The following is a 19,510-nucleotide window of genomic DNA, read 5'->3' as shown; positions in this document are numbered from 1 at the left end:
TTGGCCTAATCTTAAGTTAAAATTCTTGTAAGTTATGTTTTATATATAACTGTCCAATGATATCATTTATAATTTAATCACAGATATATTTTTGCATCTTAGTTAAGGTGAGAGTATCCAACTTGAACAGGTAGCCTAAATGTAGCTATATAGCCTACTCAGTGCAAAAAAATTCCATCATTTTTTATGAGTCATTCCCAAATGTAAATGAGTCATTTACATTACAGAATGGAAAATATATAGTACATAGTATAGGGAGTCGAATCAGTGATTAATTTTTGTGAAATTGTCCCACGAGCTCCGCAGTAGACTTCTACCTGACAGTACAAGCAGAATTACGTCACGAAAGCGTGGAGTTGGAGGATGATCGCGAGGGCTTAGGGTTCCATTTGGGACAGGGATTAGGTATGAGAGAAAAGTCTCATCAAGTGGGTTTAGTGGGCGTGGCCAGGAGCCTACTTAGCTAATAGTGGGCGTGTTTACTGTCATACAGGAAGCAGACAGATCCTTCTCTGTTTTTAACCCAGCGATTTATAATTTCTTCGCACCACGTTACTTATTGGATAAAGTTGATCGGTACTGGAAAAGATACACCAGTGTTGCCAGACACACAAAAAATATCGTATTTGTATGATCATTTTGACCTCTGTACGATCAAAAATGAAAAAATTCTGAATTTTGTGACACTTCAAATGATGGTCGTTGTAATCATAGGGCTTTTATACTCATTGATCTAGCTGTGGATCCTACGTCTACCGTAATGTGAGGAGAACGTGAACGTGGTGTTTCACATGTCTTCCATCTCATCTCATGTTACGTCTACGTGGCCAATCACCGTGGAGAATGACTCTCTCTCACGAGCACAAGTTAACGTGGCAGGGCACGTTATTTCCAAGCTGAGGGCGATAGTTATTTGTTATTAAAGTAATTTGCAGGTCATGTCAAAAAGTTGTTGGTCTAGATAAATATCTGTATTCTGTACGTTTGACTCGTGTACAATAATTTTAAATACGATAATTTTGAGCTTCTGGTACGATACTTGGACAATTCCAATCTATCAACACTGAGATACATTTATTAGCCTGTTATGGAGGAGTGGTATTATTAATGAGGAGGCTATTACTATTAATTTTTGTCTTGTTTTCGGGCGACTATTAATATAATTAAATCCGCAGTAAACATGGCAAGTGTATTGATGGTGTCCTCACTTGTTTATTGTATTGTATTGTTTTGTCACATCTTTTGAGAAGGCAGTGCTTCCTTGGCATTCTTAGAGAAAATGCCATTGATTTGTTATTATAAACATAAATATAATTGGTTTAAATTGGAATTTATAAATGTGACATTTTGAATTTGACAAATTTGACAGAGTATTTAAAATGTTAAAATATATATACATGCTGATAGTTCATCTTGTCTCCAATGCACAGCAGGATACCCACATAGATTTATAATTTATCCACCTTTTTTTACAGCTACATCTCTGCTGTGCACTTTTAGCAGTGGAAGTTAATATACAGTTTTTTATGAACCCGACTGACTATTAACCAGTGTTCAGTGTTCATGTCTATTTTGACGTCAAGACTGATAGAGAAAACTCAAAAGTTTAAAATGTCATGTAAACACATTCTTGCATTGCATTCTTTCGGCATGTAAACATTCACTATTGTTAATACTTGGTAAGTATTAAAATTCAGCACATAACTCATCCATCACTATTCATGTTACAGAAATAAATGACACAGTACCTCAAATCATGTGGCTTGTTCAGGAGAGGTGTTCTATACTTTTCCAAGAAATCTTTTTTTTTTTTTTTTTTTTTTTGGCAGGCAATAAATGGGGGGATAATATCATACAAACCTAAACTGTGGGAGAAACTTTGCTCTGTGGAGAACCTTAAATAGTTATTTAAAGAACCAATAAAGAACATTTTAAAAGTCTAAAGAATGGATATGTAATGGAAAGGTTCCATGGATGTTAAAGGTTCTTTATGGAACCCGTATTAAAGATTATTGTTTCTTTTATTTGTATCATTGTTTACAATTCTTTTCCTGGTTTGCCTAACTAAGATGCCCAAATTCATTTGCTCAGTCCTAGTTTCTCTTCAATTAGCTGCTTATTGATTTGTACACTCCCTCTGTTAATTAACCAATCACTGCAACCATGCACTAATGAGTCCTGCTTTATAAATGCCTGCATTGATGCACAATGTTGGAACTGCTTGATGTTTGTGATGTGTGTTCATTCTTTTCATTTGTTTATATTGTGTATCTTTTGATTGTGTAAGTTAAATAAGATTTATCTTGATTGGAGTGTTTGTGTTTCTGTTCTAGAAACCGCACATTATGTACTCCCTGCTCATCTGCTCTGTTCTACCTGTTTCAATAGATTAATAAAGTGGTCAAATGGAATTGTACTGGACTCTGTGTTCTTGCAGACATCCCTGCTGGAATCAAGCCAGACATTTCCTCCTTAGGCCTAACCTCCCTTACAGAACCATTGATGCCAAGAACCTTTATTTTTAGGAGTGTACAATAGCATGGCAAGTATCCAGAACACCCTAGCAACATGCTGACCAGTCAGGAACCTTAGGAACAACATAGCAGTGGTCTGGCAACCACCTTCAAAACCCTAGCACAGGCAAACAACACTCATCTCTTCAGAAAATATAAATGGGTATCACCTTATTTTACACAATGTACGTACTATAACAGTAAATTTTAGATGCAACTAACCCTGAACCAAACCCAAATCCTGACCCTATAGTACATGCAGTTAATTATTATTATTCAGTACTTATATGTATAACTACACTGTAACAAGGACACCTTCAAATAAAGTGTAACCTATAAATGCAACTGCTTGCAATTAAAGCCTTTCTTTATCCTGCATACCTCAGCTGCAATGTAACAAATGCTAACGAACCTCAGAAGTGCTGCCTCACATAATGACAAATATTTCTACCATTTAACATGCAAATCAACATCCAGGCACCTACGAATGATTTATAGCTTGTTAGCGGTAAAGGTGAGGCATGTTGTATTTATACATCAGAAGTGTAAATCCTGGATGGAAACCTGAAATCAGCAACAGATGGAGGCCAGCTGTAATTTCATCGACTAGATCCATTAGAAATAAGGCATGTTGTACACCTGTCTCTGAATAATTACATTTATTCAGATGTTATGTGGGTGTAGAAGGAACAGCAGTAAAGAATAAGTGAAGCGTAAAACTATGTTTACTGACTCAAGCAGTCATGCTGAAGAGTTTTGTAGATGTGGTTGCTCTAATTGCTATTACAGTATTTGAAATCATTTCATTGGTTGAGTTCATAATCGTACTCATCAGCAGTCTAGGGCCCTATCATACACCCGTTGCAATGCGGCACCAGGCGCAACGCAAGTGTTTTTTGCTAGTTTCAGTCCGACGCAGTTATCATTTTCACGTCCTGCGCCACGTTGTTTAAAGAGCAAATGCATTTGCGCCCATCTGTTCGCCCGTGGGCGTGCTGTTCTGAAAACGAGGTGTGTCCAGGCGCATTGTTGGTGCGTTGCTATTTTGAGCTGCTAACTGAAATTTCTATTAAACAGAATTTTTTTTTGTTATTTTGTTAGGTTTTTTGTTATGTAAAGGGCGCATTAGTAATATGCGCCTATAGGCGGGTGCACAACGCGCGTACACTCTGCTTATTACATACACAGTGACGGGCAGTAGCCAAAAAAAAAAAAAAAAGGATTACAATGTAAAAGATTATTATTGTGTACATAAAGATATGGTGAAATCCGGCTTGTCCCGTAGATGGTCTGCTTATGCGCTTTAACCTCACGCTCGAGCAGATCCGTTTCCTCTCTGGAGAAGTGTTTAGTTTTCCGCTTGCAAATTTCGCCATGTAAACAGCAAATCCACCATGGCACGAGCGCAACTGGCTTTTAAAGGGAATGGGAGACTCTGATTGGTTTATTGCACGTTACACCCAAAACACACCCATTACTCATTAAGAGAATAGGGCCAACCCTTTTAGACCATGCACCGGGTGCGCCGACCATTTTTCCCGTCGTTAAACTTGCAAAAGAGGATTTGGACACCCCCCTAAGTGCACTTGTGCCGTGTGCTTTAGATCATGCTTTTTAGCTTTTCAGGGTTCTTTACTCAAAGCCTGGCTCTGAGAAGAAAAGGAAGGTGTCGATCAATGCCTTGAGAGCACACCTGAGACAATCTGCTTTATTAAGTGTTCTTCCATTAAGCTATATGTACTTGTGCTGTAGATCATTTAAACAAAGTCATTAATCATGCCCAGGCATGAGTGTTGAGAAGAATGGAGAGAGAAGAGATTATGGAGAAAACAGCCATGAACTTGCACACAGCCTGAGAGAGGCTTTTCATCACACGCTGAAATGAAATGGGCACAGAGCCTTTGACTGATATTTGAGTGATTCACATGGTTTAGGGTGTGCATCTGTATAAACACTGTGCATAAACTCCAATGCATCTGGATCACAACAATGCCATCCAGACTCAGTTATAGATTTCTATGCATCCAGCTAGTGAGGTCTGATTAATGAACAGAATGTTTTTTTTTTTTTTTTTTTTAAGGAGTTAGGATTACTGATTTACATATGTAGATGTCAGTCTAGTTAGTCTAACTGATTAACATATTATTGATAAATTAGTCAACTAAAAGGGATCAATGCGTTTAAACAGTATATGTGTGTGTGTGTGTGTGTGTGTGTGTGTGTATATATATATATATATATATATATATGGTAACACTTAACTATAAGGTTTCATTTGTTATGTTAATATATTAACTACCATTAAAGCAATACATTTTTAACTGTATTTGTTCATTTTTGTTAACATTAGTCAATAAATATCCAGATGTTCATTGTTTGTTCGTTACTTCACAGTGCATTAACTAATGTTAACAAATACAACTTTTGATTTTAAAATCCCCCTGTTGTCAATAATTATGTCCTTTAAAACTAATCTTTGATCACCAAAATGACGTATTTAAACGTCATGCCTTAAAATATCTTGAATGCAACTCTACACCTTGCTTGCTTCATTTAATATACGCGGATTCATGAATATGCTAATTAGCCCCGCCTCCACTCGGTCACGTTCAGATTCACTCAGCCGAGCCAACTGACTGAGGTAGGCTATAAACGCTGCACAATATCGCTCTTTACAACGTCGGACACATAACGGTAATTAATATGATTAGCCTTTTGCTTGACTATGTTATCAAACAGGAATTAATGTGTTGTTAATGTTACACAAACTATATTCCCGTCCGCCATTTCAGTCTGCCTTTTAACAATCATCACGCTTTGAACAACTCAGAACGTCAGTGGAGAAAGGTATATAGTTCAACATAACATTGTTATATAGCCTACATCATACACCCGCAATATTGCTAATCTACCCGATTTTTCATATCAACAAAAACAAATACCGGGATAACCTGGCATCTCTGAAACTCCCCTGCTAGTTCACTGTTAATGATATGCCAAAGCCCGCCGGCACTTTAACGTGATTGGTTGTTTGCGACATCAGAAACCAGCGATTTCAAACTTCAAATATTTTTTTCACTGCAGTTTTAAGGAGAAAATACTCAACAATGCTGTTGACTTATGAATTTGCACATAGTTTGTCTTAAAGCACATGAAAAACACCACAAAGACATACACAACATAAAAACTTGATTTTCACCACAGGGGGACTTTTAACAATGTATTAGTAAATGTAGAAATTATTATTAATAGTATAATAAATGCTATAGAAGTGCACTTCATTTTAGTTCATGTTAACTATTGAAACTTTATTGAAAAATGTTACATTCATTTTGTTAATTAATTAATCATTTTAAACTGCTTTAAATTGACTAGATTTAAAGGACATCTGTGTAAAAACTTGCCAAACTATTTTAATAACAGGTTCACTTGCAGCAAGGATAAAAAAAACAGTGATTCTCAACTGGTTTTAGGCATCGTTCAGTGGTGGGCGTCAGCTGTGAAGCCCATCCTCAATCAAAGCTCTTTGTGGAAATGAGTGACCTGAAGACACTGTGTAAAACCAATGGGCAGTAAAGTAGCAGGGCCTCTGTTGTATTACATTAACTGCAGTGCGACTCATTTGTAAAGTGTCACTCTCTCCAATGCTGTAAACAGAAACATTAAATCTACCTGATGGACTGTGCTGGACTGTGCTTCTAGGGGTTTTGTGGCATTGTCAGGGTGTGTGTGGATCTAGAAGCGTGTATTCTTGTTTGCTTTTGTCTGTGGCTGTGTTCTGTCAGCGACACATCCGTAATTTCTCCTGCTTGGAACATCTTTCACTTCTATCCAGATTGTATTTGTTTTAGCTGGCAGATAAAAAGCTTGCGGAATAGGAAATAAAGACAGTGCTGCATGCCCTGGCATTAACTGAATTTAAATGCAAGCATGGTTTCAAGCAGATTCTGACACTGATAATGGTGTTTCAGTGACATGGTAGGGGAGGCGAAGGATATTTGTGTAACACCTTTGTTTCACTTAGATTTTAGTATTTATTCAGAAAAGGTTTAGCCTGAACTTGATTGAACCGATTGACACCCCTAGGTTTTATGTTTAATTTATATGTATCATGTAAATATCTTTAAAAAAAATTTTTTTTACCATTGTTTATTTATTCAAAGTGTTCATGTCATGTTTTGACATCAGGACTGACAGAGAAAAACCTGAGATTATAAAATTCCATGTAAACATGGTTTCCCTGCATTGCTGGGTGTTTATAATGTGCCCATTTATGATCATTATCATTGTTGTGCATGAAAACACATTTACTATTGCTAATACTTTGAACAAACCTAACCCTAATATATTACAATATAACTCATCCTGCACTATTTGTGTTATGGAAATGACTGATACCTCAAATCATGCGGCTTGTTCAGGAGAGGTGTTCTATTACTTTTCCAAGAAATCAATTATTTTTCCCCCCGGTGGACAATACTTTATTTATTTATTTTTTAGATTTATTCAGAAAATGTTTAGCTTAAACTTTTAAAATTTTTGCCTCTTTAAAAAAAATAAAAAATAATAATCAATAAGTTTAGTTGTCATTACAGTTACAGTAAGTTTAAACATATCTATGAATTAAAGGGTTAGTTCACCCAAAAATAAATATTCTGTCATCATTTACTCACCCTCATGTCATTACAAAGTCGCAACACTTTCATTCACCTTCGGAACACAAATGAAGATCTTTTTGTTGAAATCTGAGCACTTTCTGTACCTTCAGTGACAGCTGTGCAACTAACAGTTTCAAGCCCCAGAAAGGTAGTAATCCATGTGACTCCAGTGGTTTAACCTCAATTTTATGAAGTGACGTGATTTGTTTGTGCAGCAAAAGATCATTTATACACTTTATTTACAAAAGATTAACCTCCAATGCACGTTCACGAGAGGACCAAGACGCATATGTTTTGTGTTGAGCAGACGTTGTTGCATGAATGTGCATTGGAGGCTAATATTTGGTAAATAAAGTGGTCAATTATGTGTGTGTTTTTTGCGCAAACAAAGCACTTGCAAAAAATGTTGCTTAAAACACCACTGGAGTCGCATGGATTATTTTAGTGATGTCTCTACTACCTTCCTGGGGCTTGAAAATAGTAGTTGCGTAGCTGTCTATGGAGGGACAGAAAGCTCTCAGATTTCATCAAAAATATCTTCATTTGTGTTCCGAAGATGAATGAAAGTCTTACGGGTTTGGAACGACACGAGGGTGAGTTATTATTGACAGAATATTTATTTTAGTGTGAACTCTCCCTTTAAAGTCAGATTCTACTGAACTCAAAATATACTTATAAAATACTTGCTACGTAGTTGTAACAGAAAAGGTCAAAGCACTAGAATGTGCTTTAAAAAGATTTCTGTGATGGCAAAGCTGAATTTTCAGCATCACTACTTCAGTGTCACATGATCCTTCAGAAATCATTCTAATATGCTGATTTGCTGCTCAAGAAACATTTCTTATGATTATCAATGTTGAAAACAGTTGTACTGCTTCATTTGTTTTTGTGGAATTGAGCAATTGAATGAGTCCTTGCTGAATAAAAGTATTTAAAAAAATCTACAGACCCCACACTTTTGAACTGTTTGTGTAAATTATTTTGTAAAAAGAGAGGATTAAATTGTACTTATTGTGAGTTTTATTACTGACAATACATTTATTTAGTGTTACATCCAAGCTCTCCCATACAAGTTTACTTGTGTCTCTAGTAATTCTACATGGTACATGATACTTATCTTTGTGTTTCCCATGTTATATGCATTTGACCTTACAGTCTAGGGTAAAACAAATTGTTTTGCTAATTATTTCACAGTGTGGTTTGGAAGTAATCACACCCTTAGGCCATCTGCGTAACCAACACACGAATGCCTCTGAGAGGAATGTTTCAAGAGTGCTCGCGGACTGTGATACATTTTTCAAAACTCCAGGGACCTTCCGTTGGGTTCCTGTCCAAGCCATCAAGTGGAAAAACACATATATCTTGGTTGAATAAATTGGTGGTAATGGTGCTGTTTTCAATATTTTCTCTCTTTCTTTTGTAGACACATAGAAAATTGGACTGGATTGCAGATTCTTAAGGATGTTGACATGGAACTGTACACAGGACTCCAGAGACTGTGAGTATTCAAAAACAGATCCCATAGAGGTTACATGCATTTTACACTAAAGTCTGGTGCACACTGCATGATTGGGGTCATCTGAGACATGTTTTGGGAAGATGTCTTTAACCCTTAGGGGTCTAAGGTGTTTTTGGGGTCCTTGAGATGTTTTGACATGCCCTGACATTTGTGTGCTTTTTTCATTGTGCTTTTTTCAGTTGCTTATAAACATATTATTGGCAAAGGTGTCATTACACTGTATTCAGCACAAACAGGGCTACCAGAATATGTTATGCATGGTAATTGAAAAAACAAAAAATCAAAGTTTCTGAGATAAGGCCACAAAACACATACTAAATATGTGTCCACAAGACTTTTGACTAATGGATGTTTTCGCCTATAGTTTTTGCTTCAAAGTGATGTGAAAATCATCCTGCCAACTCATTCACATAAAACAATTGATTTAAATTTGTAAGACACTTTATGTTTGGAAAGGCAATATACGTGGGGGTGTGAATGATCATGAATAATGCTGTGATTCACACCTGAGAAGACAATGACCCGCATAATGAGCCGCATAATGAGCCTTTCAGTCAGGTATGTCACTGAGAGGGAATCACAAGAAAGGATGCGAGGACAAAAAAAAAAAAAAAAAAAAAAAAAAAATATATATATATATATATATATATATATATATATAAAACAATATAATCCAATATATAAATGAAAGTCAAAAGCACATTTTGAGTACACAGTCATACCTGGAAACAAATCCTGTTCAAATAGGCTATATATAGGCCATTCTAGAGAATTGGTTCAAAGTTAGAACTTTGAGTTGGAAACATCTTGAATTTTTTTTTGTCTTTTTCCACAAATTTTGTATGCATGCAAATTGTATAATATCCAAGGTAAACATTTATAGTAACTGTGCAGTTAATTCTCTTACTGTATTTTCAGAAAGTTTTGGAATATTTATCCTCTCCCCAAATTTGTCACAAATAAAACACAATAATAAATAATTTAATGAGAAGAATAATTGAATGATTTATTATTAATAATTTTATGTCCCTCTCAGTGACATATTGACCTATTAAGATTTTGTTTACATCTACCTTTGTGTATATTTTTTGCTATTTTATTAAATAGTTTTCACATGTAAATCAACAACAATTACAATTTTAACTATATTTCAAGTGCAATCTTTCTTTGTGAAAAGCATACATTTTATCATACGTATTTCAAAGTTAAGGATTCATTAGTTAGTTTGAATTGGAACAAACTATTATATCATCTTAATTGATAATTCAATATACCTACTTTATTTTGACAAAACATCCCATACTATATATTTAACATATGAGCAGAAATTGGCGAACAAAAGCTTATTTGATGTGACAGTAGTCTATTTTACTGTAAAAACTTTATAATCTATCCAAAACTAGAAACGGAATCTTGTCTAAACATTCATATTTCGTCTGTAACAACTTTATAATCTATCCAAAACTAGAAACGGAATCATGTCTAAACATTCATATTTCGTCTGTAACATATTGTTTTTATGATATATTAATATAGGGCATATAAATGTTAATTTGCAGTTTAATACGTTGCTTATACAAAGAAATTTTATTTCAACATATTTCAGTCGATTTTACTCATCTCAGTATGGCAATATAGTTTGGGAAAGCTAAACTAGTAGATGTGTTCATGTTCATGTAAAAATAGCATGTTGTAGGCTAAGTGCCTGTATAATAAACAACAGTGGCATCTGTGCCGTTCATTCACACATAGACACGCAATTCATATTTAAACAGCATATTTAAACAACAACTTTTTGCGGTTTACATATACTACAAGATATTGCGATTAGAACAAAGCACTTAATAATAAAGAACTTACTATTCACAATCCTCAGCTGGTTCCGTTGCTTCAAATGAAACCAAAACCAGCACTTCTGAGGTACATTTTTCCAAGATTATAGTACTATTATGCTATTATTATTCCTCACAGCGTCGCAAGACAATGTAAAGTACATGAATCTGATAAAACTTGATCCGTTTTATCAAGCTGATGTGGGCGTTTACAGGTTTGCATGGATTGCCTCAGATCACTTGCGTTCCAATAGCGCGTGCTCTCAGTAGGCGTGTTCACATTAGCAGATAATAGGCTTGTTCGACTTCATGCAGCTCTGCGCAGACCGATTGGCAGCTGACTCGAAGCAGTGCATGCCGGTTAGAAATTTTGTCCGACTTGATACAGCGCCGACGCCACGCGACTGTGACATATGCCATCAAAGTACCGCAAGAGCGATTTGAGAGCAGCCGCTGGACTTATATTGTGTCATGTTTATCAAAATAAAACTGATTAAAAAACGTAGACTCCACTTCATTGATAGTAGCCTAGCTGTTACAGGAGAGGCTTCCTCTCCGCTTCCTCCAGATCACCAGAGGGAGCTCTCACCAGAATATTGACTGTTACTATTTGGACTACAATTCCCAGAGGCCCTCATACCTGGGACTGATTACACACACACACCTGCAGTTCATCACACAGACACTATTTCAACACTCCACACACACACCAGCATTGTGAAGTCTTGATTTGCCATGGTGATCATTTCTTAGCGTTTCTACTGTTGACTAATATTCTGTGTTTAATCTTGGACTGTTTCTCGTTGTTTGATTCTTTGCCGCCTGCCCCGACCTTTGCCTGTCTATTGGATTGTGATTGTCAGCTACCTGCCCGGACCGCTTGCCTGTCCTTTTGTACTGTGTATGTTTGCTGCCTACCTCGACCTTGCCTGTGCCTGTTTTCGACTCTGAGATAATAAAGCTGCAGATGGATTCTCAATCCAATGACTCCTCATTACACTAGCTATATGCTTATGTTGAACTTTATTCTTGTTCAAACAGCCGCTGTATGAAGCAGTACATAAAGTATAAGTATTGAATGAAAATATCTCTGAAACATCTGTGTATTTGTCAAATATTGCATTTATTTCACTTCTGCTGTGGTAAAGTATGCAAACAGCACGTGAACGGTCACTACGGGAACCAGAAAGTGTCCGACTTCACGTCTCCGTTTTCAGCTCCAACCCTCCTGCACGCGGCTACTCTCGCCGATTGGTTACATCTAGCTGCAGCCGATGTCGAACACACCTAATGAGTTGCCATGAGAACGACTGACAGCTCAACGGGGCTAAATGACGTTAGTACATCCCGAGCAGGCTCTGGTGGTGGAACAAGAAGTAAAGTCTCTATTAGTGAAGGAAGCTATAAAACGAGTTCACAAAATGTGTAGATGCAGCTCTGGCGCTGCTTAGACTGCAAGGAATTTGCATTCTGAACTATATAGATGACTGGCTTATTCTAGCAAAGTCAGAGCAGATGGCGGTTCGGCATCGAGATGTCGTTCTTGCTAACATTCAAAAGTGATACCTTTTGGCCTGCTGTACATGAACCCTTGCAGTGGTGGCTCTAGATCAAGGGGTTTTGCCCAAGGGGGAACCCACTTCGTATGATCAAGATTACGCGCAGGTGTCTCTGCAGCCTTGGTTATATGGAGGAAACCTTGGTTCTTGTCCTAGGCTCCTGTGTTAGGAGCTCATTGTCATCATGTCATGCTCACGACAGATGCTTCTCTCACGGGCTGGGTAGCGGTAATGGAAGGCCGCTCAGCTCAAGGTCTTTAGAGGAGTCATCATCTCTCTTGGCACATAAATTGCCTGGATATGATGGCTGTCTTCATGGCATTGAAGCACTTCCTTCCAGACCTAAAAGGCCATCATGTGGTTGTCCAAACAGACAACACATCTGAGGTGTCTTACATAAATCACCAGGGGGTTCTGCTTTCGCGTCCACTATGCAAACTGGCACACTAGATCCTCCTGTGTTCCCTAGGGATCATGCTCTCTCTGAGGGCAGTATACATCCCGGGGTACCAGAATGTAGGAGCATACATCCTGCCGAGACAGGGGCTGAGGCCTGGGGAGACTTCACCCTGAGGTGGTGGAGCATATATGGGAGGTTTACGGCCAGGCGGAAGTGGATCTGTTTGCGTCTCAGGATACGACGCACTGTCCACTTTGGTTCTCCCTAACACACCCAGCCCCCCGATTCTGTTCCGGAGGGACCTTCTGTGTCAGGCGGGAGACATGATTGTGTGAAACCTGTGGGTTTGGCCTCTGAGGGGGCCCAACTCATAGACTAAGGTGTCTCAACTGAGTTTGTTACCATACTTCACTCCAGAGCTCCCTCCATGAGGAAACTTTATGCCTTGAAGTGGAGAGTTTTCACTTCTTGGTGCAGAATTCGACAGTGGGATTTTCTTCTGGAAACAAACTTTGTTGCATTATTTTCCTGTTATCTCTGTAAAGCTGCTTTGAAACAATCTGTATTGTAAAAAACGCTATATAAATAAATGTGACTTGACTTGACTTAAAGAGAGTAGATCTTCAGGCCTTGTCGGTATCCCCCACGTGCCTTGAGTTTGCACTGGGGATGGTCAAAGCATTCCTTTACCCTAAGCCAGGCTATGTCCCTAAGGTGCCAACCAATGTACCACAGCCTATTGTTTTGCAAGCCTTCAGCCCTCCTCCTTTCGGAGATCAGGACCAGAAAAAGCTTATCCCTTTCTGTGTCCAGTGAGAGCACTGGATACTTATGTCCACAGAGCTGCCCTGTGGAGGAAAACCGATCAGCTATTTGTCTGCTTTGGATCACCTAAAAAAGGGTCCCCTGAGTCCAAATAGACAGTTGGCAGATGGATAGTTGAGGCTATTCATCTTGCTTATAAGGTTTCTGGTCAGCATTTGCCTTTAGCTGTCAGAGCTCATTCAATTAGGAGTATGGTGGCCTCCAAGGCCTTCATTTCGGGTGTCTCCCTTCAAGACGTTTGTGATGCGGTGGGCTGGTCCTCTCCACTCACATTCATAAGGTTCTACAACCTGGACCTGGGCGCTGCAGGCACTTGTAAGCATGGCATTTGGCTATTATCGTTCTCAAAGCGTCATTGATGCAGTGTGAGTTTCCTCGAAAGAGAACGTCTCAGGTAACGTATGCAGCCATAGTGTTTTTATGCTTTCCTGGTCATGACGTCACCCGCCCGTGACGTTCCGTCTCGCCATTGGACGAGTTGACACACATGCTTCAGGCGCAATCATGCAGAGGTGTTCTCAAAGCATCACTGATACAGCTTCTCGTTCCCTTCTCAGGGAACTATGGTTACATACGTAACCTGAGACGTTTTGTTTGTTAATGAGGATGTCAAAATATGAGAAGTTTGATCACATAGTCAACACTGTCAATCGTGACTAATCTTGAGATGAATATCACACAGTCTAACATACAAGACAGTTGAGACTTCGCTGGGGTTGTATCATAAATTTTGAGTTGTAATTTTTTAGATATTGTAAACAATGGTGAAAATCACAATTTATACATTTATATTGTAATTGTTTAGTTATTCTGAAAGCTTTATTATCTCATATATGAAGATAATAGATATTAGGTCATATTTAAGTATATGGTATTTATATACTCCTCTGTTTAAAAGTTTTGGGGTCAGAAATATTTTTCTATTATGATAGGCTTATTTTCACAAAGGCTGAATTTATTTGATCAATATATATATATGTATATATATATATATATATTTAAATATATTTTACATTTAGTTTTTTTCTGTAATTGCAAAGCTCAATATAATAATAATAAAAAAAATCTATATTACATTGTTCAATATAACCGTTTTTCAATATCACATGATCCTTTCAGAAATCATTCTAATATGCTGATTTTATTATTATAATTATTATTATCATTTTAATTTCTAACTTAATTTGATTAATCAAAATAGTTTGATTAGATTGATCAGAGCTGGATCGGGTCTTTCATGAAAACGTAGTAAAAATAAATATACTGTATATATACACACATATACAGTGCTATGCATAAGTTTAGACACCCATGCTAAAGTTGACTAAAAAGAGGAATAAAAAATCATATTTTGGAAATTGAACTTAATGCCTTAATTTAAAAAATTAGGAAAAATCCAACCTTTAAGGACACCAATTTTCTTTGTGAATGAATAATGTATCGTAAATAAATAAATGTTCTTCCTTAAAATACATGGTGCATAAGTGAGTACACCCCTATGTTAAATTCCCATAGAGGCAGGCAGATTTTTATTTTTAAGTATTTTTTTATATATTTTTTTAGGATACTATGCATCCTGATAAAGTTCCCTTGGCCTTTGGAATTAAAATAGCCCCACATCATCACATAGCCTTCACCATACCTAGAGATTGGCATGGTTTTATTTCAGTTAGCCTAATAGCTAGTTTGATTTGCATTGAGAGATGATCTTATGGAAAGTACCCCATGCCAATCTCTAGGTATGGTGAAGGCTATGTGATGATGTGGGGCTATTTTAATTCCAAAGGCCAAGGGAACTTTATCAGGATGCATAGTATCCTAAAAAAAAAAAAAAAAAAAACTTAAAAATAAAAATCTGCCTGCCTCTATGGGAATTTAACATAGGGGTGTACTCACTTATGCACCATGTATTTTAAGGAAGAACATTTATTTATTTACGATACATTATTCATTCACAAAGAAAATTGGTGTCCTTAAAGGTTGGATTTTTCCAAATTTTTTAAATTAAGGCATTAAGTTCAATTTCCAAAATATGATTTTTTATTCCTCTTTTTAGTCAACTTTAGCATGGGTGTATTCACTTATGCATTGCACTGTATATACACATATATATATATATATATATATATATATATATATATATATATATATATATATACTTTTTCTATAAGATGAAAAAGTCTGGTGGGATGAAACAGACTAGACATCTGCTGCGAATCCAGACCTCCCACAGTGTTTCATCACTCCCGCTTCTGATCTTCTTCACCTATGCCAAGCCCTCCCACATCCTTTTCACCCCTATCCTCTTTTCGTCATAACCTCAAGACAGTTTTCCTCTCCACTCCTCTTGATCTTTCAGTAAGGAAGCCAAGTGGACTATTCCCAGCTTCCCATTTGCATTTTTCTCATTAACATTGCTCTCTCTTCTGCTGATGGTGGGCTCTCCTGGTCCCACCAAACTCCTGGGAACAGCACTGACCTATAGGCCTCTACATTACCCTTTGAGGTTTCACTAAAGGTCATTCAGCTTAAAGCACAAGCATCGCAGATTACATTGTTGCATAAGCAAACACATGAATGCAAGACCTGTCTGTGGAGGTTTTGGTGGGAAATAGTTTAGTTGAGTCATACAACATCTCATCCCACCTGTGGGTTTTGATGGGCTATCTATCTATCTATCTATCTATCTATCTATCTATCTATCTATCTATCTATCTATCTATCTATCTATCTATCTATCTATCTATCTATCTATCTATCTATCTATCTATCTATCTATCTATCTATCTATCTATCTGATTTTATCCATCCATCCATGCATCCATCCATCCATCCATCCAACCCTCTATCTATCTATCTATCTATCTATCTATCTATCTATCTATCTATCTATCTATCTATCTATCTATCTATCTATCTATCTATCATCTATCTATCTATCTATCTATCTATCTATCTATCTATCTATCTATCTATCTATCTATCTATCTATCTATCTATCAGATTTTTTCCATCCATTTTAATTCCCATCCATCATCCATCCATGTCTTGAAGGGATAGTTTAACCAAATACACACATTTACCATTCTTATGCAGAACACAAATCTGACCTTCAAAATATCTCTTTTGTGTTCCATGGAAGAAAGAAGTCATGCGGGTTTGAAACGACATGAGTAAGTAAGTGATGACTGAATTGTATTTCCGGTTGACCTGTCCCTTTATTGATGTATTGATCTTAAGGTGTTTAAAGTGCCCCTAGGCCTAAACAACATTTGAAGTGCCAGGCTTTTTAAACATTTTAAAAATTCAGCCAAACTTTTCTAGTTCAAGCATTGGTAGGAACCGCTGACCTGCTCGTAGGGATTTCACTAGCGCATGCAGAAGAACCATTGCAGCAGTGCCGAAATGAAATATCTGCCTACACTCGTAATCCCACCCCCACAAGTTCATGGATGTCACGTGAAGGACCATTGTTTTTAGGCTTTTAAGAGCTGAATGGTTAAGAAGAAAAATGGTATAAACACAGTCAACATCCTCCTTACATCTTTCTCATAATAGAGATGGATAATTGTATTCCTAGAAATAGTTTACTATAGAGCCATCATCATAATAAAACTAATTCTGTACTGATTACTGTTCACCGGATAAGGGTGTTGTGAGTGTAATCACTTTTTGCATTAAATTTCTGTAATGAAAAGGATGCAGTCATTACCAATTAATGCCACCCAGACTGTGCACAAAGTCTTTAGGATGCACAATTCATTCCAGCTGCCGCTGCGGCTCAGCGCTATGAAATTGGGGACCCTGATGATACCATTATTCTAATGACACTCTCTGAAGAGATGGGAAAGATGGCAAACTGAGATTGCTTCTGCAGTTTATCATCATAAACGATGTATATCAAGCTGCAAGGCTCTAATGAACTGTTGGCTTTCTCAGGTTTGAATGATCGACTTGCAGTGCCAGGTGCAAATGACCAACAACAGGGCCCTCAGTCAAAATTACTGGATGAACCGCGCTGTATGGAGACTGAAATAAATGTTGGTGGTCTTACCTTGGGAAAATTAATTTGCACTCATCATTGCTGGATTGATGCTGGTCATTTGTGGCCAGCCAATGACACCTATCATTCACAGATGTTTGAGAGGAATTGTGCATTTTCATACAGTAGTGTCTCTCTTTGTTTTTCAGGACAATAATGAACTGCAATTTACGGATAATCCAGGCACGTGCATTTGCACAGAACCCTCACCTCCGCTACATGTGAGTAAAATGTCTTCTATAAGTGTGCTTGTGTCATGAAGGAGTTATTGTTACTCTCTGAATGAATCTTTTAAGTGAATAAATCATTCTTGTTTACTTCCATGCATCTGTAAACAGTGTTGAGCAAGCTACATTTAATTCATATTGTAGCTTAGTGTATAGCTGGTGTAATTATGAAACTAAGGGTGGATTCACACCTGGAAAGTCCGATAGTTCACTTGCTTTGGTCCGGACCAAATACAATGTTGATTTTTTTTGTTTGGTACGGTTCGCTTTCACACTGCTCTTTTTGCAAGTGAACCCAAATTTGTAAAAAAAAATACCCCCCCCCCCCCCCCCCCAGATATTTCGTAATGCAATATTTGTTCTTTTACTGATTTGGTGTTATTCTCGACAAATGCAATATGAAGATACTAATGAGCATCATATGATACAATGTCATCTATACGATGTTGTAATTAGGATTTTGAGAAGACGACGATGTGCTGCAAGACGGTTCCGGCGGAGAGAAAATGCTTTTAAACCATTAACGCTCTGTCTGTGAATGTCCTGATGCACACACGACGCAAAGAAAGATGCGCAACAGTATCGTGTGCACAGACAGCTCGAATTCTCTTTCGCGCTTGAACGAACAATAACACACACCATTATGCCAAAATGTCCGTTTTGTTAAGTATCCTCATAAGAGCAGTCAAATAAAGTCTTAAAGGCACAGTGCTTTCTGCAATTAGGTCGGTTCATGTTCACACCGTAAACAAACCGTACCAGAGTTTGTTTGGAACCGTACCGAGACCACCTCTTCAGCTGGGTCTCGGTTCGGTTATTTGGTCCGCATCCGAGTGCGATTGCCGCATTTACACCTGCCCAAAAGATCCGCACCAAGGGGGGAAACGAACTTGGCAGGTGTAAATACACCCTAAATGAATCAATGAACAAATCAAAAGTAAAACTCTTTTAGTCTTCTAATATTTTTGGATCATTAAAGGTAGTTCAATCAGAAATCAACTTGATTAGATATTTTTTCCATATTTTTACACAATGCTGGAAATAGCATTCCTATCAACCAATCATAGCATAGCTAGTCATAAAATCAGAGGACAATTATTGGTTATATAGAAACAACAAAGGATGTTGTTCCAGGTCCATGTGTGCTTCTTGCATAAATAATGTTAACCCTTAAATGTATGAATGTTTCGCCAATCATTATTACATATTCGGGTCTTTAGCGACTCGGATCTGTATCTAACATGGATGGATCTCTACCTGTTGCGATAATATAAAACTCTCCTGATGTTAGAGTAACAATTACATAAGATTAAAATAAAGCATATTCTTTTACCTTTTGGAGCTTGGAAGAGTTCAGTTTTAGCAGATGTTTTATACCCATGTCACTGTTTTCGTCAGAGCTCATTTCCCAGTACATTCAGCATCTGCCAAATATTCGTGATCTCAAACATATTCTCAAAAATATCATTTTCAATATCTTCAAAATCATTTTGATCGCTGACAGCTTCTTCACCAGATCCACCTTCAAGTGAAAGTGTCACTAATATTTGATTGTATTCAGTACTTGCTCTGCAGTAAACTAAAAAGTTTCGCTGATGATACATCCTATTCTTTTGTTTTCTGCTTGCGGTAACTATGAATGATACATCACTTCATCATTGTGAATCAGACATTGCCACTTTGTGCAACAAAGGCGAATAGCACTTATTCAGTCATCAAAGATTCAATTAATGTTGTGCAGAAAAAAACATAGGCCTACTTACCTATAACATTTTTACAAACAAATGAATGGGAAAACAGGCATTCTTTTATAATCTTTTGTTATTTTTTGTTATATTGTTCATAATTAATTGATTGAGGAATACTAATGTTGATGTCTAACTTTAAAAAATGACTGAGGGGGATAGTTGTGAATGACATCCCGGGTCACTAAAG

At 37.2% G+C, this 19,510-nt stretch overlaps 1 protein-coding gene across 2 annotated transcripts in view; it reads left to right on the top strand.

Moving 5' to 3' along the window:
• Window positions 1-19,510, top strand: part of ntrk3b (neurotrophic tyrosine kinase, receptor, type 3b) — a 131,281-nt gene that overhangs the window by 11,615 nt on the left and 100,156 nt on the right. For both annotated transcript variants that reach the window (XM_084406053.1, XM_084406052.1), the window contains exons 2-3: window positions 8,595-8,669; window positions 17,498-17,569. In XM_084406053.1, coding sequence (XP_084262179.1) covers window positions 8,595-8,669; window positions 17,498-17,569 — 147 coding nt within the window. The remainder of the gene's footprint in view (window positions 1-8,594; window positions 8,670-17,497; window positions 17,570-19,510) is intronic.

Source organism: Rutilus rutilus (assembly GCF_951802725.1).
Source record: "Rutilus rutilus genome assembly, chromosome: 3".
Classification (NCBI taxonomy): Eukaryota; Metazoa; Chordata; class Actinopteri; order Cypriniformes; family Leuciscidae; genus Rutilus; species Rutilus rutilus.
Note: the sequence above shows the minus strand (reverse complement) of the source record. Positions and strands in the feature narration are given on the sequence as shown.